Source organism: Salvelinus fontinalis, chromosome 33 (genome assembly GCF_029448725.1).
Source record: "Salvelinus fontinalis isolate EN_2023a chromosome 33, ASM2944872v1, whole genome shotgun sequence".
NCBI classification, from domain to species: domain Eukaryota; kingdom Metazoa; phylum Chordata; class Actinopteri; order Salmoniformes; family Salmonidae; genus Salvelinus; species Salvelinus fontinalis.
Window position 1 is genome coordinate 23019503 of NC_074697.1, and position 26345 is coordinate 23045847.

The 26345-nt window shown below is 42.4% G+C and overlaps 1 protein-coding gene across 3 annotated transcripts in view; it reads right to left on the bottom strand.

Annotated features, from left to right (window-relative positions):
• The window catches only part of LOC129831837 (glycerophosphodiester phosphodiesterase domain-containing protein 5-like), a 127340-nt gene that overhangs the window by 11166 nt on the left and 89829 nt on the right, over nt 1-26345 (bottom strand). For all 3 annotated transcript variants that reach the window (XR_008755820.1, XM_055895331.1, XM_055895332.1), the window contains exons 4-10: nt 25561-25654; nt 25269-25328; nt 23235-23333; nt 21983-22076; nt 15873-16018; nt 13004-13086; nt 4-154 (exon numbers count right to left, since the gene is read on the bottom strand). Coding sequence is in view for 2 of the 3 variants with exons in the window: in XM_055895331.1 (XP_055751306.1) it covers nt 4-154; nt 13004-13086; nt 15873-16018; nt 21983-22076; nt 23235-23333; nt 25269-25328; nt 25561-25654 (727 nt within the window). In the remaining variant the exon portion in view is untranslated. The remainder of the gene's footprint in view (nt 1-3; nt 155-13003; nt 13087-15872; nt 16019-21982; nt 22077-23234; nt 23334-25268; nt 25329-25560; nt 25655-26345) is intronic.

Below are 26345 nucleotides of genomic sequence, written 5' to 3' on the forward strand. Positions count from 1 at the left end.
TACCTTGAGGAACCACTGGCCGGCATTGAGGCTGTGTAAGTCTGTCCAGTTGAAGGAGGAGGCATCGTCCAGCTGTCTGGCTGGAAACACCTTCCCCACGTCAGTAGTCCTCCTCAATGTGCGGTCTCGCATCAGAAATGGAACCCCGTCAAAGCTAGGACAGGAAAGAGTTAAACAGTCAGGTCTACTAATAAAATAGTATATTCATTGCCGTACATTTTTTTCAATATGATACAATCTTACCTCTCAAAATCTCAGATTTTTATATCCCCTGATATTTTGTGGAAGTTCTTATAACAGAAATACTGAATGCTCTCTAGGGAAGCCCCAAAACACTTCAATCATGACAGAAACAGACTAGGGTTGGCAAAACTAACTTTACATCAAAGCTACTTTCATGTTGCTTGCTTCACCTTCGCTTTGAATGCCAAATAATTTCCCTGCCTTTTCAGTTAACCTCAGGTTGTAAGACATAGAAAACAACAAATTACCTACACTTGGAATTGTTCGTCAAATTCAAAAGTAGAATCGCAACACTTTCGTAAGATTTCATCCCAAGCAACTAAATCGGACCAAAAACATCATGTAGCCTGTCATTCCTCATCGTTTTTAGTGACCATTTAGTGTGACTGAAATATTCAATTAGTGCCAGAATGACCTCTGTCCTTTCAGATGTGTGTTTGTGCGTGTGTCTACACACGTGCATAGCTCTCCTGTGTCTCTGGTCAGGCAGATGTATAGAGACTGGCCCAGGCCCTGTTTAGGTTTCATTAGTCATCTGCACCATGAGCTCAGTGCAGCCCAGAGCCCAGCCCATCAGCACATACAGTGGCTTGCGAAAGTATTCACCCCCCTTGGCATTTTTCCTATTTTGTTGCCTTACAACCTGGAATTAAAATAGATTTTTGGGGGGTTTGTATCATTTGATTTACACAACATGCCTACCACTTTGAAGATGCAAAATATGTTTTATTGTGACAAACAAGACATAAGTAAAAAAAATTAAAGAAAAAGATAAAAGAAAACTTGAGCGTGCATAACTATTCACCCCCCAAAGTCAATACTTTGTAGAGCCACCTTTTGCAGCAATTACAGCTGCAAGTCTCTTGGGGTATGTCTCTATAAGCTTGGCACATCTAGCCACTGTTTTTTTTGCCCATTCTTCAAGGCAAAACTGCTCCAGCTCCTTCAAGTTGAATTGGTTCCACTGGTGTACAGCAATCTTTAAATCATACCACAGATTCTAAATTGGATTGATGTCTGGGCCATTCCAAGACATTTAAATGTTTCCCCTTAAACCACTCGAGTGATGCTTTAGCAGTATGCTTAGGGTCATTGTCCTGCTGGAAGGTGCACCTCCATCCCAGTCTCAGATCTATGGAAGACTGAAACAGGTTTCCCTCAAGAATTTCCCTGTATTTAGTGCCATCCATCATTCCTTCAATTCTGACCAGTTTACCAGTCCCTGCCGATGAAAAACATCCCCATAGCATGATGCTGCCACCACCATGCCTCACTGTGGGGATGGTGTTTTCGGGGTGATGAGAGGTGTTGGGTTTGCGCCAGACATAGCGGTTTCCTTGATGGCCAAAAAGCTCAAATTAGTCTCATCTGACCAGAGTAAAACTAAAACTACCGCCGCTGCTGCTACTAAAACTACCGCCGCTGCTACTAAAACTACCGCCGCCACTACAACTACCGCTGCTGCTACTACTACTAAAACTACCGCCGCTACTACTACTACTACTACTAAAACTACCGCCGCTACTACCACTACTAAAACTACCGCCGCTACTACTACACTACCGCCGCTACCGCTATTACTCCTAAACTGACGCCGCTGCTGCTACTAAAACTACAGCCGCTGCTGCTACTAAAACTACCCCCGCTGCTACTAAAACTACCCCCGCTGCTACTAAAACTACCCCCGCTGCTACTAAAACTACCCCCGCTGTTACTAAAACTACCGTTACTAAAACTACCGCCACTACTACAACTACCGCCACTACTACAACTACCGCCACTACTACAACTACCGCCACCGCCGCTACTGCTACTACTACTACTAAAACTAGCGCCGCTACTACTACTACTAAAACTACCGCCGCTACTACTACTACTACTAAAACTACCGCCGCTACTACTACACTACCGCCGCTACCGCTATTACTACTAAACTGACGCCGCTGCTGCTACTAAAACTACAGCCGCTGCTGCTACTAAAACTACTTCCGCTGCTACTACTAAAACTACTTCCGCTGCTACTAAAACTACTTCCGCTGCTACTAAAACTACCCCTGCTGCTACTAAAACAACCCCCGCTGCTACTAAAACAACCCCCGCTGCTACTAAAACTACCCCCGCTGCTACTAAAACTACCCCCGCTGCTACTAAAACTACCCCCGCTGCTACTACAACTACCGCCACTACTACAACTACCGCCACTACTACAACTACCGCCACTACTACAACTACCGCCACTACTACTACCGCCACTACTACTACAACTACCGCTGCTGCCGCTATTACTACTAAACTGCCGCCGCTGCTGCTACTAAAACTACAGCCGCTGCTACTAAAACTACAGCCGCAGCAACTAAAACTACAGCCGCAGCTACTAAAACTACAGCCGCAGCTACTAAAACTACCGCCGCTGCCGCTACTAAAACTACCGCCGCTGCCGCTACTAAAACTACCGCCGCTGCCGCTACTAAAACTACCGCCGCTGCCGCTACTAAAACTACCGCCGCTGCTACTAAAACTACCGCCGCTGCCGCTACTAAAACTACTGCCGCTACTAAAACTACTGCCGCTAATACTAAACTACCACCACCGCGCCACTACTACTACAACTACCGCCACTACTACTACCGCCACTACTACTACAACTACCGCTGCTGCCGCTATTACTACTAAACTGCCGCCGCTGCTGCTACTAAAACTACAGCCGCTGCTACTAAAACTACAGCCGCAGCAACTAAAACTACAGCCGCAGCAACTAAAACTACAGCCGCAGCTACTAAAACTACCGCTGCAGCTACTAAAACTACCGCCGCTGCCGCTACTAAAACTACCGCCGCTGCTACTAAAACTACCGCCGCTGCCGCTACTAAAACTACTGCCGCTACTAAAACTACTGCCGCTAATACTAAACTACCACCACCGCGCCACTACTACTACAACTACCGCCACAGCTACTACAAGAACCGCCGCTGCTCCTACTACTAAAATGACCGCCGCTGCTACTAAAACTACCGCCGCAGCTACTACTACTAAAATGACCTCCGCTGCTACTAAAACTACCGCCGCTGCAGCCCATACTACTACTAAATATACTGCCGCCGCTACTAAAACTACCACCCTCTACTAAAACTACCGCCGCCGCTACTAAAACTACCGCCGCCGCTACTAAAACTACTGCCGCCGCGCCACTAAAACTACCGCCGCCGCGCCACTAAAACTACCGCCGCCGCGCCACTAAAACTACCGCCGCCGCGCCACTACTATTAAAACAACCGCCGCTGCTACTACTACTAAAACGACCGCCGCTGCTACTAAAACTACCGCCGCTGCTACTAAAACTACCGCCGCAGCTACTAAAACTACCGCCGCAGCTACTAAAACTACCGCCGCAGCTACTAAAACTACCGCCGCAGCTACTAAAACTACCGCCGCAGCTACTAAAACTACCGCCGCAGCTACTAAAACTACCACCGCAGCTACTAAAACTACCACCGCAGCTACTAAAACTACCACCGCAGCTACTACTACTATAACTACCGCCGCAGCTACTACTACTACAACTACCGCCGCAGCTACTACTACTACCGCCGCAACTACTACTACTATAACTACCGCCGCTGCTGATACTATTACCATAACTAAAACTACCGCTGCTACTAAATTGACCGCCGCTGCTAATAAAACTACCGCCGTTGCCGCCCATATTACTACTGAATCTACCGCCGTTGCTGCTACTAATACTAAAACTACCGCCGCCGCTGCGACTACTACTAAAACTACCGCCGCAACTACTACTAAAACTACCACCACTGATGATACTACTACTACTAAAACTACCGCCGCTGATGATACTACTTCTACTGCCGCCGCTGCTACTACAACTACAAAAACGACCACCGCTGCTGCTGCTACTACTATTAAAACGACCACCGCTGCTGCTGCTACTACTAAAACTACCACCGCTGCTGCTACTAAACTACCACTGATGCTGCCGCCGCTGCCGCCCGCCGCCACTACTACTAAAACAACAACTACTGCTAAAACGGCTACCGCTGCTACTGCTAAAACGGCTACCGCTGCTACTGCTAAAACGGCTACCGCTGCTACTGCTAAAACGGCTACCGCTGCTACTGCTAAAACGGCTACCGCTGCTACTGCTAAAACGGCTACCGCTGCTACTGCTAAAACGGCTACCGCTGCTACTGCTAAAACGGCTACCGCTGCTACTGCTAAAACTGCTACCGCTGCTACTGCTAAAACTGCAACCGCTAAAACTGCAACTTCGACCGCTGCTACGCTGCTACTACCGCTGCTACTACCACTACCACTGCTACTTCTAAAACTACTACCGCTGCTACTGCTAAAACTGCTACCGCTGCTACTGCTAAAACTGCTACCGCTGCTACTGCTAAAACTGCTACCGCTGCTACTGCTAAAACTGCTACCGCTGCTACTGCTAAAACTGCTACCGCTGCTACTGCTAAAACTGCTACCGCTGCTACTGCTACCGCTGCTAAAACTGTTACTACAACTACCACCACCGCTGCTACTGCTAAAACTGCTGCTGCTACTACTAAAACTACTACTACAGCTAAAATGGCTCGTACTGCTACCGCTGCTACTGCTAAAATTGCTACTACTACCGCTGCTACTACTGCTAAAAACGCTGCTACTACCGCTGCTGCTACTACAAAAACCGCTGCTACTGTTGTTCAGATGATGGGTATACTTTTATAATGAATTATACGTCTTATTTATTTATTGTCCTATCATGGGGAACTACATTTTAAAAATAAATTATATCTAATTATTTATTATCCTATTTTAATGGTACGGTCCATGGCCCTATACCCTAGACACCCACATGAATGGCCCAGATACTAAGGAGAAGTCCCTAACTGTTTTATGTGCATGCTGTAAGCGGTCTGTATGCAGCCAAAATGAGGTCAGAGACCAAGAGCAGCACTGCCCCCTCAAGATTCTGAGCCTGCTTGGCAGGGTTGGTCCTGCAAAGCCAAAGCCCCCTAAAGGGAGAGCATAATAAACAAGGAAATTCTCAAAGCTGCTAATGAGAACCTTGACGACCTTGTACCTAGCCGGTGGGGATTCCGGTGGGGTGCCCCCACCCAGGCAGTGGCAGTGCTGGCAACACTAGCTGCAGTAACCCATGGGGAGGGGGTCACACTCGGACATTCAGAGAGGGGGTATATTATTGTGGCCCTGGTGGCACGAAATCAAAGTCGGACTGCATGGAGATGCTTGGGAACATGGTCAAAACGGATGACCGTATTGTGGGTGTTTCAGGAAGAAGGTGTGCATTTGACCTCCATCATCTAGGGTGTGATAATGGTAAATAAATCTCTACATTTATGCTCATTTTTTGCGCGGTCTTGCAGGCCTTCTCATGCAGCTGCAAGTACATTTGTAAATCATGACCCATCTTGAGTTGGGCTCTGGGATGGTGCAATTGTTGAGAGGGTGAGCTTATGGTTGTGTGGGGGTAAGGGCTGAATGTGTGTGGGTGTATGTGTGTATCCCACAACTGTTGCGAAGGAAGAAGTAAAAGATGTTAGGGACTATAGAGGATGATCCACAGCAATATGTAATAAAAATTGAGGTGAGGGCGATGGAAATGCATTTGTCAATGGATCTGCTTCGGTTCGGTGGATGGCGCTGTGTGCACTTTTCGAAGGATGGATCCCAGTCGGTCCGGGGCTGTGGGATGCGGGGGGTCGGGGATGGTCTGCCGGGCATTGGGATGACAACCCAACTCGAGATGGGGGCTTTTGGCGGGTGGAATAGTGGGGACCAATTGGAGGTTTGCTTAGTGGAGATGCAAATGTCATGGTACAACTATATAGACACTCAATCATTATGTTACTTTTTAATAGGACGTTTACAAACATATATTTTGATAAAAATAATTGAAAGGTGTGTCTCATTATGGTAAGTGGTAAAATAAGTATAGCCAGTTACAATTGTAATGGCTTAGCAGATAATAAGAAAAGACGATCAGTATTTACCTGGCTAAAAGAGGATTATAATATCTATTGTTTACAGGAAACCCATTCGACAGTTTTAGATTAAGTTTTGTGGAAAAAGAACTGGGGGGGCGAAATATATTTCTCCCATGGGCAAAGAAATTCAAAAGGGGTGATGGTTTTAATTAATAATAACTTTGATCCAAATGTGCAACTTGTCCAAACAGATCCTCAAGGTAGATGGATTATTTTAAATATGTTATTGGACAATAAACATATATGGCTTATTAACCTATACGGCCCGAATAATGATGATCCAAGCTTCTTTGACAATATATATAAGAATGTATCAACTCTACAAGCAACACTAGACTCTATTATTATAGTGGGAGATTTTAATACGGTCTTAAATACCTCTATGGACCGGAAAGGAAATCACACTACAAACTATCACCCTCAGGCACTTAAGGAAATCAGGAATGTCATGGATATATTGGAATTAGTGGATATATGGAGACTTAAATACCCTGACCTAGTGAGATATACATGGCGGAGGCTTAATCAAGCTAGTCGCCTTGACTACTTTCTTATATCATTCTCTCTGGCACCAAAAGTTAAAAAGTGTTTGATAGGGGACAGAATGCGGTCGGACCATCACATAATTGGCATATATATTACTTACAGAATTTCCACGTTGGCGAGGATATTGGAAATTTAATCAAAGCCTACTAGATGATAAATTGTTTAGAACTAGGACAGAAGAATTTATAACTGACTTTTTTTAGGCATAACATAGGTACAGCAGATCCCCATATTGTATGGGACACTTTTAAGTGTGCCTTTAGAGGCCATGCAATTCAGTACTCATCTATAAAACAAAAGCAATTTAGATCAAAAGAGTCCATATTAACAAAGGAAATTGAAGGACTAACAGTAAAGTTAGATAACAATAAAAACGGTACCATAGAGGCACAGAATAAGTTAGAGGAAAAACAAAAATAAATGGAGGAACTTATTCAAGAAAGATCCAGTGTAATATATTATAAAAATAAAGCGAACTGGATGGAATATGGGGAAAAATGCACCAAATTCTTTTTCAATCTTCAATATAGAAATGCTACCAAAAAAAAACGTATTAAAACTTGTTACAAATGGAGTCACGCATGATTCACCAAATGATATTTTGAAAGAGGAAGTAAAGTACTTCAAGAATATGTTTTCGTTTCAGGCTCCTCCATCTCCACTAACTGAAACTAATTGTATGGATTTTTTCCCTAATAATAATGTAAAATTAACATCTGTACAGAAAGACTCATGTGAAGGCCTAATTACAGAGGATGAACTGCTTGATGCAATTGGGGCCTTTAAAGATGGGAAAACTCCAGGATTGGATGGCATACCAGTGGAAGTATACAATTTCTTTTTTTGATATACTCAAAGGACCATTATTAGCTTGTTTTAACCACTCCTATATAAATTATAGATTATCAGACACGCAACAAGAAGGTGTGATATCATTATTACTGAAACAGGACCCAAGTGGTATATATAAAGATCCAGTCCATTTAAAAAATTGGAGACCTCTTACACTTCAGTGTTGTGATGCAAAAATCCTAGCAAAATGCTTGGCGCATAGAATAAAAAAAAGTTTTGTCAGATATTATTCATCCTAATCAGACAGGTTTTTTACATGGACGATATATTATCTCCAATGTAAGGCAAGTACTGGAAACAATAGAACACTATGAAATATCGGGGACACCAGGCCTGGTTTTCATAGCTGATTTTGAAAAGGCTTTTGATAAAGTACGACTGGAGTTTATATATAAATGCCTAGAATATTTCAATTTTGGGGAATCGCTTATAAAATGGGTTAAAATTATGTATAGTAACCCAAGGTGTAAAATAGTAAATAATGGCTACATCTCAGAAAGTTTTAAACTATCTAGAGGAGTAAAACAAGGTTGTCCACTATCGGCATATCTATTTATTATTGCCATCGAAATGTTAGCTGTTAAAATTAGATCAAACATTAATATTAAGGGATTAGAAATCCAGGGCCTAAAAACTAAGGTGTCATTGTACGCTGATGATTCATGTTCTCTTTTAAAACCACAACTAGAGTCTCTCCACGGCCTCTTAGAGGATCTAGATACATTTGCTATCCTCTCTGGATTAAAACCAAATTATGATAAATGTACCATATTACGTATTGGATCACTAAAAAATACATTTTACATTGCCATGTAGTTTACCAATTAAATGGTCTGACGGAGATGTGGACATACTCGGTATACAAATCCCAAAAGAAAGAAATGATCTCACTCCAATAAATTTTTAAAGAAAGTTAGCAAAAATAGATAAGATCTTGCTACCATGGAAAGGAAAATACCTGTCTATTTGTGGGAAAATCACCCTGATTAACTCTTTAATCATATCACAGTTTACCTATTTGCTTATGGTTTTGCCTACACCTAGTGACCTGCTTTTTAAATTATATGAACAAAAAAGATTCAATTTTATTTGGAACGGCAAGCCAGATAAAATTAAAAGGGCCTATTTATATAACGAATATGAATTCGGAGGGCAGAAATGATTAAATATTAAAGCATTAGACCTCTCACTAAAGGCATCAGTCATACAAAAGTTATACTTAAATCCAAACTGGTTCTCTAGTAGATTGGTACAAATGTCTCATCCTATGTTCAAGAAGGGCCTTTTCCCCTTTATTCAGATTACACCTGCTCACTTTCGGTTGTTTGAAAAGGAAATAATCTCCAAAATATCTTTATTTTTTAAACAAGCCTAAGAAAGTTGGTTGCAATTTCAGTTTAATCCACCTGAAAGGACGGACCAAATAGTACAACAAATATTGTGGTTAAATTCAAATATAGTAATTGATAAAAAAAAACTATTTATCGAAGAAATGTTTAAAAAAGGTATAATTTTTGTGAATGATATCATAAATAGGACTGGTGGAGTAATGTCACACATGCAGCTAACACAGACATATGGAAATGTCTGCTCTACCCAAAATTACAACCAATTAATTGCAGCATTACCACAAAAATGGAAGAGGCAAGTAGAAGAGGAAAAAAGTAAGGAACTTGTATGTCGGCCCTATATTAAAGAACATAAATGGTTAAAGAAAAGTGTGATAAATAAAAACATATACCAATTTAATTTAAGGACCAAAAAACTGACAGCTGTGCCATATAAATTGCAAAATAGTTGGGAAGAGATTTTCGATGTACCCATTCCATGGCACATGGTTTATGAATTGATACGCAAAACAACGCCGGATTCAAAACTTCGAATTTTTCAATTTAAATGATTGTACAAAATTCTTGCAACTAATAGAATGTTATATATATATGGGGGATACAATCTTCCCAGCTCTGCAGATTCTGCTGTGAGGAGACAGAGTCATTAGATCATTTATTTTGGTATTGTCCGTATGTAGCTCGTTTTTGGTCACAGGTCCAGGAATGGTTGAAGAATTGCAACATTTGCGTAGAACTAACGCTACAGATAGCAATACTGGGGGATTTGAAAAGCCATAGTCAATCAATCAATAATATAATAATTATTTTAGCAAAAATGTTTATTTTTAATTTACAATCCGTGGAAGCTATGAGAATAGGAAGATTCAAATCTTTTGTGAAGCATCACAGCACAGTTGAAAAATATATGGCAAATAAAAATCCGAAATGGATGATGTTGGAAGATAGATGAGAAGGGTTGAGTGGAGCTGAAGGGTGGGACTAATAACAAGATAAACAATGTAGGGCATACGGGATCTGTGAAATGTGTATAGGTGCGGAGCTTTTGTGAAATAGCACAGTTACAAGTGGAAATCAAACTGGATGGACAACAGAAATAGAAGAAGGACTAAGAACAAACAAGAGAGAACTATTATAAAGTAGACTGTGTCTATAAAATGTGTATAAGATGTATACATTGAAGGTAAAAACAGAAATGTTTATCAGTTTACTCCAATTGGGGGATCGGTGATAGGGTTTGCGGGGAATAATAATAAAGGTATACGTCTATATAGGTATGTGTATGTATATGTGTATATGTATGCATACGTGTATGGATATATATATTTACCCCCAAAAATATGGGGGATTGGAAATGATGCAGACAATTACATTGGAAGCAACATTCTTTCCGCAATATTAAACCTGTTATGGCTGCATGCTGAATATTGAAAAAACTGGAAAATGTGTGCACATTTTCAAACGGCCTCCTAAGAAACTTTTTATTTTCCAATATGCATATATTTACTACTGTTGGATAGATAACAGTCTGTAGTTTCTAAAAAGGTTTGAATTGTTTCTCTAAGTCGAACAGAAATATTTTTACAGCCATTTTCCCAGCCGAATTGAGTTTTCCAAAATGCGATGTGTCTCTTTAAGACCTTCTCTATAAAAGGCCCTTTGACTTAGGACCATAGGGACACGTCACAGGCGTTCGTCAGACTGTAATGCGGAAGTGAGAATTGAAAGGAGTCGAATATCTCGTCCATGGACTGAATAACACACCTTCTTGTGAGACCTGCGCAGTTAAAAAAAAATTCCGGGCGCGAAGGATAATTTGTTCTCGGCTTCTGGAACAAGGTAGATAACGTTGAATATGATGCCTGACTACGATATTATTTGATACATGTCACAAAATCATCCTAAAGTATGTTTTTTCAATATACTTTAATTATATTATTGCAATTTATTCTGGACTTTAGATGTGAAACGACGGAAGAATTTTTTGAAGAAACGCTTTCTAGCGCCGCAATGCTATCGTGCCTGCTAACCAAAGAGGGAAATAATTCGTTCTGGAACCCAACTAAAGACTCTACTGGACATTGGACCCCGTTACAACATTCTGATGGAATATCAAGAAAGATAAGACCCAATTTGGGATGCTTTTTCATATATATGTCGAACTGTTGTATGCTAACTCTGCTAACTGTGCTAGGCTAGCGCTTGACTAGAATCAATGCTGCCTTATGCTAGCTTATGTTGTTAGCTAATATAACGATATATTGTGTTTTCGCTGTAAAACACTTCAAAAATCGGAAATGTTGGCTTTATTCACACGATATCTGTCTTTCATTAGTTATCCACCATATGTTTTTCTGAAATGTTTTATGAGGTGTAATTAGTAGCCGACGTTGGTGTATGTATTTTCTCTGGCTACTCCCGGCTGGATTCAGACTCTAGCTATGTATTAGCATTTTTGGGTAGCATCAATGTAAAACTGATTTATAGCTAAAATATGCACTTTTTATGAACAAAACATAGATTTATTGTGTAACATGTTATATGACTGTCATCTGAGGTAGTTTTTTCTGGGCTCTTTAGGTTGGTTTTAGTTTATTTCGGTTGGCTTGTGCATGCTACTTCAATCATAATTCATACTTCATAATCATATTCATACGTGTCTGTCCACTTTTGTATTTGGTGGTGAGCTAACATAAATATATGTGGTGTTTTCTCTGTAAAACATTTAAAAAATCGGACATGTTGGCTGGATTGACAAGATGTTTATCTTTCAAATGCTGTATTGGACTTGTTAATGTGTAAAAGTTAAATATTTTTAAAAAATAGATTTTGAATTTCGCGCCCTGCAGCTGTTGTCATTTTCGGCCGATTTCGGGCTTGCACCCCAAACAGGTTAAGCTGATCCACCCCTAAAAAAAATATATAAAAAAAACAAACGCTGCTACTTCCGCTGGTGCTACTACCGCTGCTACTGCTAAAACTGCTGCTACTACTACTAAAACCGCTGCTATTACTGCCAAAACTGTCACCGGTTAGTTGAAGTAATATGTAGGTAGTGTTAAAGTGATAGTGCATAGATAAACAAAGTAGCAGCAGCTTAAAGGGGTGGGGCAATGCAAATAGTCTGGGTAACCATTTGATTAGCTGTTCAGGAGTCGTCTTATGGCTTGGGGTAGATGCTGCTAAGAAGCCTTTTGGACCTAGACTTAGCTTTCTGGTGTCCTCCTCCTCCTGCCACCGCCACGGCTACTGCTAAAACTACTACCGCTACTGCTAATGCTAAAACTGTTACTACTACTACTACTATCACTACTGCTGCTACTGCTAAAACTGCTACTACTACCACCACCACCGCTGCTACTGCTAAAACTACTACCGCTGCTAATGCCAAAACTGTTACTACTACTACTACCACCACCATCACCACCGCTGCGACTGCTAAAACTGCTACTACTGCTGCTAAAACTGCAACTACTACCGCTACTACTACCACCTTCACTGCAACTACTGCCACCGCTGCTACCACCGCTGCTACCACCGCTGCTACCACCGCTGCTACCACCGCTGCTACCACCGCTGCTACCACCGCTGCTACCACCGCTGCTACCACCGCTAAAACTGTCACCGGTTAGTTGAGGTAATATGTAGGTAGTGTTAAAGTGACTATGCATAGATAATAAACAGAGCGTAGCAGCAGCTGAAAGGGGTGGGGGGGGGGGGGCAATGCAAATAGTCTGGGTACCCATTTGATTAGCTGTTCAGGAGTCTTATGGATTGGGGGTAGAAGCTGCTAAGAAGCCTTTTGGACCTAACCTTGCTTTCCATCACGCTGCCTGCCTGCCTGACTAAGGGGCCGAATCCTGGACAGGAGGGCCAGACCAGCAGAATGACCTGTGCTTGGCTGGACTCCTCCATCAACCACAACAGACTTGACTGGACTCCCTACTGATCTAGTTTGGCTGCACTATGAGTCTCTTTCGGTGTGTGTGTGTGTACCTGATGGCCACGTCAGCCTCCAGCCCACTGACGTTCATCTGCAGAGCCCTCTGGAAGGACAGGATAGTGTTCTCTGGAGCCAGCTACAGACAGACGGACAGAGAGGAACATCATCAGCACATACATTATATTGATGTTTCATGGAGGTCAGAGAGGTTCATATACCTTACTGCAATCTGAGAGTTCACAGTTTCATATAGGTTTCAGAAGTCTAATACTCAGTTGAAATGCACCATTTTCACATAGTATGTTGTTGGGGTGGTGTTGGAGATGAATTTGTCACAAACAAACAAAAGTCCCTTTAAATGGCTGTGAGGAAACTTGGAGAATGGATTCCAGTTAAAAGTCATGGGTTATGAGCTCATATGTTTGATAAACAACAGACTATTGAACATAATGACTTGTGCAATACACAATACCAGGCCACATGGGTCAAACTGATAAGTCAGTGATACTGTAGTTCAAACTGTAATACTGTGAGGGGACTGGAAGCCTGGGAAAATCAATGTAAAGTGCTGCTGGTAAAGAGAGTGGGTCATGTGGTGTGTCCTGGGGGAGTTCTCAGGTCTTTAAGACTGTTAATTTCACCACAGTGTTTTACTTCTGGGGTGATCAACTACTGTAACATGCCCCAACCGGCTGGCTGGGGAGCAGAGCAGTGGTGTGTGTGTGTCTGTCTGCAGCTCGCTGGATGTGTCATGTGTACGAGTAGTTAGGACAGGGTTTCTCAAACTAGGGGAAGCCTGATTCGGGTCGCGAGAGAAAATTCACGATTTGTTCATCGAACAAGGGGTTACGTCAGTAACTTCTGGTAACCACTAGATGCAGTTATATTAAACAGAGCGGTTTCTGTTTCCTTCCTACAAATGTGGCTTTTGAATGGTTTAAGCTACAAAATATTATGACCTCATCTTTGAAAGACATGACTCTCAGGAACATGTTGGTCTGTATGGTTTCCCTTTACTTTGCCCACAAGCTGTTAGATCCGAGTGGACAAGACCAAGCACTAAATTAGACAGGGAGAAAAAGAAAATCTGTAACCATGTTTCCATCCACAGTTCATACGCAAGTCATACCGTAAAAAAATCACGACAGATGTGATGGAAACACGAAGTTTCGGTACCATTTAATGAATGCCAAAAAGTAATTTGTTAGTTCGACATGGTGGGATCTTGTGGTGTCTGTAAAATTAATTATGAGCAAATATTGTCTTGTTCATTGTATCTGCGAGCTGTTGGCTAGAGTGCACGTGCGAAGACTAGAGTAGGCCCATTTTCTATTTAACACAACAGTTTGTGACTGAAGTACGTTTTATGTGCACTGTCAGTACGCACTGATTTTTATCTGCAACAAGTCAGTTTGGTGGAAAATTTGCATATTTTAGAATATTCGCCTGAAAAATCTGTTGTCAATTGGATGGAAACCTAGCTAATGATGTTATTTTCTACACAAAAGATCATACAACATTATTGCCTGATGATCTTCTGAACTTCCCAATACCTTTCTGATGCATTTCAGTCACTTCAAACCATATCAGCTTCAGATTGAAATACTGTCAAAAACACTGCCATACTGATTTGTAATAGACTGTTATCGTCCAAATTAAAAAAGTAAACTTAGACTGGTGATTAAATAAAATATGTTTTAATTTTTATTTTTTTATTTTTTTATTTTACCGTTATTTTACCAGGTAAGTTGACTGAGAACACGTTCTCATTTGCAGCAACGACCTGGGGAATAGTTACAGGGGAGAGGAGGGGGATGAATGAGCCAATTGTAAACTGGGGATTATTAGGTGACCATGATGGTTTGAGGGCCAGATTGGGAATTTAGCCAGGACACCGGGGTTAACACCCCTACTCTTACGATAAGTGCCATGGGATCTTTAATGACCTCAGAGAGTCAGGACGCCCGTTTAACGTCCCATCCGAAAGACGGCACCCTACACAGGGCAGTGTCCCCAATCACTGCCCTGGGGCATTGGGATATTTTTTTTTTTTTAGACCAGAGGAAAGAGTGCCTCCTACTGGCCCTCCAACACCACTTCCAGCAGCATCTGGTCTCCCATCCAGGGACTGACCAGGACCAACCCTGCTTAGCTTCAGAAGCAAGCCAGCAGTGGTATGCAGGGTGGTATGCTGCTGGATATTGGTGGTGTCCCAAATAATTTTTTATAGCAAAATGGGGTCACGGGCTAAAAATGTTTGGGAAACCCTGTGTTAGGAGTTGAGAGGTGAGGCTTTGGCAACAGCATGAGAATTCTTCATGCACTAGGCTTATACAGTATACAGTGTCTGGATGACAAGTCAAGCAAATCAAGACAAACAAAGCAGGCGTGGGCTCTCTCTCTCTCTCACACACACACTTCCTCTCAATCAAATACACAATTTAATTTAATAAAATACAACAAAAATGCTTTTATATCCTGGAAAGGGAAGGCATGCATGGGGAGAAATGCAGCACAACGTGATATGAATGAAGAAAACAAGTGAAGAAATACTAAACATGGTATCATATGAAATCTTACTTCTATAGATTGAGCTGATAGGTAAGTACTCTCACACACAATAGCCTATAGTTTCTATATAGGGCTTACAGAAAGCCAAAAAGTCTGTTTACAGCATCTATTTCTGGGCTATTTTTAGCTCAGGTTCAGAGGGTCATTAATACACTAGAATAGCCATAGGTAGTATGAAGGAAGTGAGTGGGTGGAAATATGAAGATAAACTGTTGGCCAGCATGGTTTCTTTAGTGCCCTCTATGTTGCTTACATCTCTATGGGTCTTTTATTGTATACTCTATGAGCATAGTGTAGGAGGTGCCTCCCCCTACAAGTTCTCTGATTGGGCAGCTGGTTCAGCTGACTCACCATGGGGGCGCCCTGGTGGCCAATGACATCAGGGCGTGGAGTGAGGTTGGCGTGGTCCATGATGCAGGGGGAGGTGATGGAAAGGGGGACCATGTAGAGGCCCAGTAGAACACTCAGGTAGAGCAGGAGAACCACCACCTGGAACCCTGGGCAGAACACAACATAGATATATAATGAAAGAAACCCCTGGGGCGGGCGTAGAACACAACATAGATTTAGAATGAATATAAACCCTGGGTTAGACAAAACTAATAGAATACCTGAGTATATAGAATAGCTACGGCCAAAAGCTTCAATGTCATGGGATACTTTTTTGCTCTCGTCACGGATGTCTATTGTACTGAGATGGTAAAAGACAGAAATAAATAGCACATCTGAAAGTAGCTTCTCTATGAGCAGGAAGACCATTCACTGAATGTTTCTTAACATTTTACGTGGACAGTTTGGGTTGAGATATACAGTGTCAAAGCCAGCCAGCCTCTAGCCACACTTTCTCCTGTTCCATCTCTGTGCGCTGTAGTGTAGGTAAGTGATGATAAATGTAGCTAGAGTACATCACTGACACAGGAGGTCGGATTGATTTCAAGGTCAGTACTTCGGCCAGATCGACTGCGTCAGAAGAACTCTTGTCACAGACACAAGGCTGAAAGCCTTCACCCTCTGCCCTCAGAACCTCTCTGGCATTCACAGAGGTACACCAGCTAGCTACACATCTAACCTCACATCCAGGACCTATTGACCTCTGTAAGCCACCGCTAGACCACAGGCTAATGTATGCTGCACTGAAATAGATTTTATTTGTTGAAGAGATATACAGTGCATTCAGAAAGTATTCAGACCCCTAGACTTTTTCCACATTTTGTTACGTTACAGCCTTATCCTAAAATGGATGAAATAGATAATTTTTTCTCAATCTACATACAATACCTCATAATGACAAAACAAAAACAGGTTTGGAGAATTTTTGGGAAATGTATGAAAAAATACAAAACCATCACATTAACATAAGTATTCAGACCCTTTACTAAGTACTTTGTTAAAGCACCTTTAGCAGTCATAACAGCCTCGAGTCTTCTTTGGAAGCTTGGCACACCTGTATTTGGGGAGTTTCTCCCATTCTTCTCTGCAGATCCTCTCAATGTCTATCAGGTTGGATGGGGAGCATTGCTGCACAGCTATTTTCAAGTCACTCCAGAGATGTTCGATCGGGCTCAAATCCAGGCTCTAGCTGGGCCATTCAAGGACATTCAGAGACTTGTCCAGAAGCCACTCCTGCATTGTCTTGGTTGTGTGTTTAGGGTCGTTGTGCCATTGGAAGGTGAACCTTTGCCCCAGTCTGAGGTCTTGAGTGCTCTGGAGCAGGTTTTCATCAAGGATCTCTCTACTTTGCTCCGTTCATCCTGACTAGTCTCTCAGTCCCTGCCACTGAAAAAGATCCCCACAGCATGATGCTGCCACCACCATGCTTTACAGTAGGCCAGGTTTCCTCCAGACGTGACAGGCCAAAGAGTTCAATCTTGGTTTCATCAGACCAAAGATGTGCCTTTTACTGAGGAGTGGCATCCGTCTGGCCACTCTACCATAAACGCCTGATTGGTGGTGTGCTGCAGAGATGGCTGTCCTTCTGGAAGGTTCTCCCATCTCCACAGAGGAACTCTGGAAGAATGAACATCAGGTTCTTGGTCACCTCCCTGACAAAGGCCCTTCTCTCCCGATTGCTCATTTTGGCCAGGTGGCCAGCTCTAGGAAGAGTCTTGGCGGTTCCAAACTTCTTCCATTTAAGTATGATGGAGGAACTGTGTTCTTGGGGACCTTCAATGCTGCAGAAATCTTCTGGTACCCTTCCCCAGATCTATGCCTCGACACAATCCTGTCTCGGCGCTCTACGGACAATTCCTTCGACCTCATAGCTTGGTTTTTGCTCTGACATGCACTGTCAACTGTGGGACCTTATACAGACAGGTGTGTGCCACTCCAAATCATGTCCAATCTATTGAATTTACCACAGGTGGACTCCAATCAAGTTTTAGAAACATCAAGGATGATCAATGGAAACAGAATGCACCTGAGCTCAATTTCAAGTCTCATAGCAAAGAGACTGAATACTTGTGTAAATAAGTAATTTTTTATAGATTTGATTTTTTTTAAATAAAACCTGTTTTCACTTTGTCATTATGGGGCATTGTGTGTAGATTGATGAGGAAAAAACAAATTAAATACATTTAAGTATACGGATGTAACGTAACAAAATGTGGGAAAAGTCATGGGGTCTGAATACTTTCCAAATGCACTGTATTTCAGTAAGACTAGCCTGGTAAAATGAAGGATAAATAAATGATAGGGTTTTATATTGTAGCAATATTACAGCACACATTAATAATGTAACTCTTCGTTAAGAGTTACTGTGAGAGAAAACAAACTGCTACGGCTTTGTGTCTGTGCACAAAAATCCACTGTTCTACCCAAAGACAAAGTATAAAAAAATGGAAATGGAGTGTCTATAAACTACAACTGAATATTCATTAAAGTAATGTGCCTCAAACTAGCACGGATGATTCAGTATTTAATCTAGATCCCCAAGCAACACTACTCTGCCTCCCCTGTACTAGTCTCTGACAGATTTAAGGATGGCAAAAATACGCCAGTACTTGATGTCTAATTGGCCATGTCAACAGCCCTCAGGGCCTAATAATGTCCTGTGGACTGGTAGTGTCATGTGAGGCCAGAGGAATGCCTAGTATCCCTGCCAACCTGACGGGGGCCTGGCGGGGGCTTGCTCTTTGTGTACATGGTGTTAATCATTTAACGCCCAGGACTCTGTGAGGCTGTTATAGGAAAACTCCACCCAAAATCTATCTTTTGGTATTTCTTTCATTAGTCCATTGTTGACATAGTCCCAAAAAGTTTTGCTTGTCAGCAATCAAGTTTTCAAGATGTGTAACTTTCAAAAAACAGAAATCATCCCCACATGATGCATTTTGCATCCTATGATGTCAACAATGGACTAATGAAACATACCAAAAGATTGTTTTTGGGTGGAGATTTCCTTTAAGGTCATCTGGCAGAAGTGGCTGAGCTTTCTTCTGTGAGGTGAACAGTCGGTAACATGGTCTAGTGTTGTCACAATAGCAGATTTAAAAAAAATAATCAATACCGATACCAGGTTTAGTATCATAATACTAGACACCAAAACGATATTCATTACCAAAAGGCTACTCAATACTGAAAGGTTGCCACTGCAACAAAAAAAGAAAGCGTATTACTGTAGCTAGTCCCAGAAAACCACTGGGGCTGATTTATTTTTACATTGAACAATGTGTTGATAACTGGTAGAACTACTAAAATAACAAATAGAATATCTTCAATTTTATATAAAATGTCTTGCAAAAAATAAACACCATTAAATAACATAAGAATATCTTCAACTTTCCTTATGCAAAACTATATAAATCGGAGACTCAGAGCAGACAAAGGGTTAATTTGCTTATCTATGGCCAAAATATTGGGTGACATTACATTCATTAGACCTATAATTCATTATTCATTACAGCTAAATAATGTACTAAATGAACAGTTTAGTTCCAAAACCACAGAAAAAACACTGATGCTCATTTCTTAAGCTTCTATATTGCAATAGTCTACATGCCATAGAAGTACAATGGAATTTACACAGCATACTACAATTCCCAGAATGCATTTCACTTCCCATAGTGCAATGCTCTGCCTAGGGCTGCTGGTAGGCTAGTGGCTACTGCTAGCAAGCCCAGACAAATGTGAAGTAGTCTAAATATATTGCTGTCAATATAGTGCATTTCACCAAACTTTTTGGTTGTGTAATCATATTATAATGCTCACATGAATGTCATGCTAAATACACTGCTCAAAAAAATAAAGGGAACACTTAAACAACACAATGTAACTCCAAGTCAATCACACTTCTGTGAAATCAAACTGTCCACTTAGGAAGCAACACTGATTGACAATAAATTTCACATGCTGTTGTGCAAATGGAATAGACAAAAGAAGGAAATTATAGGCAATTAGTAAGACACCCCCAAAAAAGGAATGGTTCTGCAGGTGGTGACCACAGACCACTTCTCAGTTCCTATGCTTCCTGGCTGATGTTTTGGTCACTTTTGAATGCTGGCGGTGCTCTCACTCTAGTGGTAGCATGAGACGGAGTCTACAACCCACACAAGTGGCTCAGGTAGTGCAGCTCATCCAGGATGGCACATCAATGCGAGCTGTGGCAAGAAGGTTTGCTGTGTCTGTCAGCGTAGTGTCCAGAGCATGGAGGCGCTACCAGGAGACAGGCCAGTACATCAGGAGACGTGGAGGCCGTCGTAGGAGGGCAACAACCCAGCAGCAGGACCGCTACCTCCGCCTTTGTGCAAGGAGTAGCACTGCCAGAGCCCTGTAAAATGACCTCCAGCAGGCAACAAATGTGCATGTGTCAGCATATGGTCTCACAAGGGGTCTGAGGATCTCATCTCGGTACCTAATGGCAGTCAGGCTTCCTCTGGCGAGCACATGGAGGTCTGTGCGGCTCCACAAAGAAATGCCACCCCACACCATGACTGACCCACCGCCAAACCGGTCATGCTGGAGGATGTTGCAGGCAGCAGAACGTTCTCCACGGCGTCTCCAGACTCTGTCACATGTGCTCAGTGTGAACCTGCTTTCATCTGTGAAGAGCACAGGGCGCCAGTGGCGAATTTGCCAATATTGGTGTTCTCTGGCAAATGCCAAACGTCCTGCACGGTGTTGGGCTGTAAGCACAACCCCCACCTGTGGACGTCGGGCCCTCATACCACCCTCATGGAGTCTGTTTCTGACCGTTTGAGCAGACACATGCACATTTGTGGCCTGCTGGAGGTCATTTTGCAGGGCTCTGGCAGTGCACCTCCTTGCACAAAGGCGGAGGTAGCGGTCCTGCTGCTGGGTTGTTGCCCTCCTACGGCCTCCTCCACATCTCCTGATGTACTGGCCTGTCTCCTGGTAGCTCCTCCATGCTCTGGACACTACGCTGACAGACACAGCAAACCTTCTTGCCACAGCTTGCATTGATGTGCCATCCTGGATGAACTGCACTACCTGAGCTACTTGTTTGGGTTGTAGACTCCGTCTCATGCTACCACTAGAGTGAGAGCACCGCCAGCATTCAAAAGTGACCAAAACATCAGCCAGGAAGCATAGGAACTGAGAAGTGGTCTGTGGTCACCACCTGCAGAACCATTCCTTTTTTGGGGGTGTCTTACTAATTGCCTATAATTTCCACCTTTTGTCTATTCCATTTGCACAACAGCATGTTAAATTTATTGTCAATCAGTGTTGCTTCCTAAGTGGACAGTTGGATTTCACAGAAGTGTGATTGACTTGGAGTTACATTGTGTTGTTTAAGTGTTCCCTTAATTTTTTTGAGCAGTGTATATTGTAATGAAACAGGCAGGGAGCGAGGTTCGAACCATCAACCTTATGGCCCGAAGCCCAGCGTGCCATCGACTGTACCACAAAAGCATGCTTGTGTGGCTGAGTCGATATCCGTGCTTATAAAACAGAGTCGCTACAATATGTTCATACAAAAACAATACAAATTTCGTAGAATAACTACAAAGTTACAATGCAAATGTCATGTGTAAAATAGTATTTTTTTTAATGTAGTTTTGGAACTAAACGTCCCTTGCACTGCTTTGTAACACCTTTTGCTTAGTTGTTTCGGTGGGCTAGCCCTCATCTGCTCCACAAGCAAAGTACTCCCACAGTTCGCTACTGGAGACAGTTTTGTCAACAAGCTGCGGACGTGGAGGTATGATGTTTTCTTTTGAAGAAGCTATGATGTCGACATTTTCGCTCTCTCACTTGCTTATTAAAAATGGCTGGCGCTGTGTCAGCTGCATGCACAAGCGCAAGTAGCATGGCTAGCTTACTACCGCCCCCTTGAGAAGATTCAGAAAAATTACTAAAGACTCAATCCTCTCAATCCATATATGACTTGAGACACATTTGACAGAAGTACCGAAAGTAACAAAAACTCTAGTACAGAAGTTTCAGTATACCGTGCAACACTACCATGGTCAGTAACACAGTCGGGGTCGGGTCGGCCTGCTTACTTATTTTCTCTGTGCGGGCGACCTGCCCAGCCACCAGCCAGGCGAGAGCGGTGACAGCCACCAGAGCTCCTAGGTGTAGGAAGGGACCTGTGGCCTGGACAGGGGACCAAAGGAGACCCATTCTATTAATGAAATCATTCAGTGTTGAAGGTGTGGAATTACTACTCTCAATCACAGTTGTCAATAGTATGACATATGGTAGGCTACTGCATGATTACTAAAACCATAAATTATTCAATAAAATAAATGATTAATTAACATATTGACTCAGTCTTAATAATATATATATTAGACGCATTTCTATTTTGAATGTTGCAATTTCATGTACAGTAACTGTCAAAGGTTTGGACATACCTAGTCAAAGTAATGGACTGTCATTTCTTCTTCTTATTGGTGTCCTTAGGTAGTGGTTTCTTAGCAACAATTTAACCATGAAGGCCTGATTCACACAGTCTCCTCTGAACAATTGATGTTGAGATGTGTCTGTTACTTGAACTCTGTGAAGCATTTATTTGTGGTGCAATTAATGGTAATGAACTTATCCTCTGCAGCAGAGGTAACTCTGGGTCTTCCATTCCTGTGGCGGTCCTCATGAGGGCCAGTTTCATCATAGCGCTTAATGGTTTTTGCGACAACACAAAGAAACTTTCAAAGTTTTCCGTATTGACTGACCTTCATGTCTTAAAGTAATGATGGACTGTCATTTCTCTTTGCTTAGTTGAGCTGTTCTTGCCATAATATGGACTTGGTCTTTTACCATATAGGGCTATCTTCTGTATACCACCCCTACCTAGTCACAACACAACTGATTGGCTCAAACGCATTAAGGAAGGAAGGAAATTCCATAAATTAATTTTTAACAAGGCACACCTGTTAATTGAAATGCATTCCAGGTGACTACCTGATGAAGCTGGTTGAGAGAATGCCAAGAGTGTGCAAAGCTGTCATCAAGGCTACTTTGAAGAATCTCAAATATACAATGTATTTCTTTAACACTTTTTGGGTTACCACATGATTCCATGTGTGTTATTTCATTGTTTTGAAGTCTTCACTATTATTCTACAATGTAGAAAATTGTAAAATATGAAGAAAGAACATGGAATGATTAGGTGTCCAAACCTATGACTGGTACTGTAGTTCAATACAGTCGTTCACACATGATTTTTCAAGTATATAACCACATATCAGGAAGGTGTCCTGTGTAATACAGTATGATGCAGAGCCCTAAAGGGGCACGGGTTATTGAACTGACCTGGAGTGATATAGGGATGACTGCCCACTCCTCCCCCCATGTTTGATTGACAGATATGAATCCAATGGCAGTGGTCAGCAGGGCAGCACTCACTCCAATCTATAGGGGAAAACAGAGTTTGTTACAATCTCTCACACACACACACACACACACATACTGCCCCCCCACCCCAAGGCTAACTAGTCCAACCATCTGTAGTGTGTTTGGCCAGATAACAGCACCCTGGGGCATGATGTCACTGCTTTCACAACCCCCAGGAAAACATGAACTCAAAATGTGGGGTTCAGGCAGTGTTCAGTCGGCCACTTGAAGACACACACACACACAATATACAGGCCATATACACATATGGGCAATTAGTCAAACACTAAAGCACGTACAGTTGAAGTCGGAAGTTTATATACACCTTAGACAAATACATTTAAATTCAGTTTCAAAATTCCTGACATTTAATCCTTGTAAGAATTCCTTGTCTTAGGTCAGTTAGGATCACCACTTTATTTTAAGAATGTGAAATGTCAGATTAATGAGAGAATTTTTTATTTCAGCTATTATTTCTTTCATCACATTCCAAGTGGGTCAGAAGTTTACATACACTAAATTAGTATTTGGTAGCATTGCCTTGAAATTGTTTAACTTGGGTCAAACATTTCAGGTAGCCTTCCACAAGCTTCCCACAATAAGTTGGGTGAATTTTGGCCCATTCCTCCTGACAGAGCTGGTGTAACTGAGTCAGGTTTGTAGGCCTCCTTGCTCGCACACACTTTTTCAGTTCTGCCCACAAATGTTCTATAGGATTGAGGTCAAGGCTTTGTGATGGCCACTCCAATACCTTGACTTTGCTGTCCTTAAGCCATTTTGCCACAACTTTGGAAGTATGCTTGGGGTCATTGTCCATTTGGAAGACCCATTTGTAACCAAGCTTTAACTGCCTGACTGATGTCCTGAGATGTTGCTTCAATATAGCCACATACATTTCTTTCCACATCATGCCATCTATTTTGTGAAGTGCACCAGTCCCTCCTGCAGCAAAGCACCCCCACAACATGATGCTGCCACCCCCATGCTTCACGGTTGGGATGGTGTTCTTCGGCTTGAAAGCCTCCCTCTTTTTTCTCCAAACATAACAATGGTCATTATGGCCAAACAGTTCTATATTTGTTTCATCAGACCAAAAAGTAGAATCTTTGTCCCCATGTGCAGTTGGAAACCGTAGTCTAGCTTTTTTATGGTGGTTTTGGAGCAGTGGCTTCTTCCTTGCTGAGCGGCATTTCAGGTTATGTTGATATAGGACTCATTTTACTGTGGATATAGATTCTTTAGTACCCGTTTCCTCCAGGATCTTCACAAGATACTTTGCGGTTGTTCTGGGATTGATTTGCACTTTTCACACCAAAGTACGTTCATCTCTAGGAGACAGAACGTGTCTCCTTCCTGAGCGGTATGACGGCTGCGTGGTCCCATGGTGTTTATACTTAAGTACTATTGTTTGTACAGATGAACGAGGAAACCTTCAGGCGTTTGGAAATTGCTCCCAAGGATGAACCAGACTTGTAGAGGTCTACAAATGTCTTTCTGAGTACTTGGCTGATTTCTTTTGATTTTCCCATGATGTCAAGCAAAGAGGCACTGAGTTTGAAGGTAGGCCTTGAAATACAACCACAGGTACACCTCCAATTGACTCAAATGATGTCAATTAGCCTATCAGAAGCTTCTAAAGCCATGACAATTGTCTGGAATTCTCCAAGCTGTTTAAAGGCACAGTTAACTTTGTGTATGTAAACTTCTGACCCACTGGAATTGTGATACAGTCAATTATAAGTGAAATAATCTGTCTGTAAACAATTGTTGGATAAATAACTTGTGTCATGCACAAAGTAGATGTCCTAACCGACTTGCCAAAACTATAGTTTGTTTTATCAAGAAATTTGTGGAGTGGTTGAAAAACGAGTTTTAATGCCTCCAACCTAAGTGTATGTAAACTCCTGACTTTAACTGTACATACACACCAAACATCGCACACTTGAGCATTACCTTGTGCAGCCAGTGCAAGTTCAGCTGTTGTCCCGCTGCTATGTGGCAAAGTGCTAAAATCTGAAAGAATAGACACACATAAATAAATCATATCACGTGAATTTCCACAACCACCATTTTCAAAACAGGTCCACAGCTGCCTGCGCCATCATAACTTTGGTCCAGACATGCATGGCAACACGTTTCTGCCCTGCCAGGTTACACCCCTAACATTACCTGGCTGTTACCCAGGCCCTAGACACAATATCAATATCATCTCACAGTGAAAGTTTGATGAGATGACACAACTCACCATTAAAAATGCAATATAAGTGAAGCCGGCAGCGGTAGTGGCCAGGATTGGAACGGTCCCGTCGCTCCACTCCCCAGAGCGGTTATATAAAAACCTGTCAGACGGAAGGAAGCCAGTTACACAATAGTAGCGTCTCATGGATATCAGGACAGGCTACAGTTAGTGCTGATTTGGTCTCTGAGATGAGCGCAAGATCGTAGAAACCAGCACTGGCCAACCAGGAGTAGGTGTTGACACTGATCTAATGTCAGTTTTGTGTTTCCTCTAGTGGAAAAGGTTTGGATTCGGGGGGGGGGGGGGGGGGGGGGGGGGGGGGGAGCGGCTCCTAGATCTGTGCCTAAGGGCAACGTCGTGCTCCTATCCCCAGGGGTATTTTTGTCACCCTGAGGGAAATTAATTGGCTGACTATACATTCTTTTTTCATTTAACTACGCAATGACGGCCTACCCTAGGCCAAACCCAGACGACGCTAGGCCAGTGGTGCACTGCCCTATGGGACTCCCAATCACGGCCAGATGTTCGAATCCAGGCTGTTTCACCAGAGGACCTCTATACCAGGCAGTGTCAGAGGAAGGCCCTAAAAATTGCCAAAGACTCTAGCCATCCTAGTCATAGACTGTTCTCTCTGCTACCGCACGGCAAGCGGTACCAGAGCGCCAAGTCTCGGTCCAAAAGGCTTCTTAACAGCTTCTACCCTCAAAGCCATAAGACTGCTGAACAGCTAATCAAATGGCTACCCAAACTATTTGCATTGACCCCCCCCCCCCCCATTTTTTACACTGCTG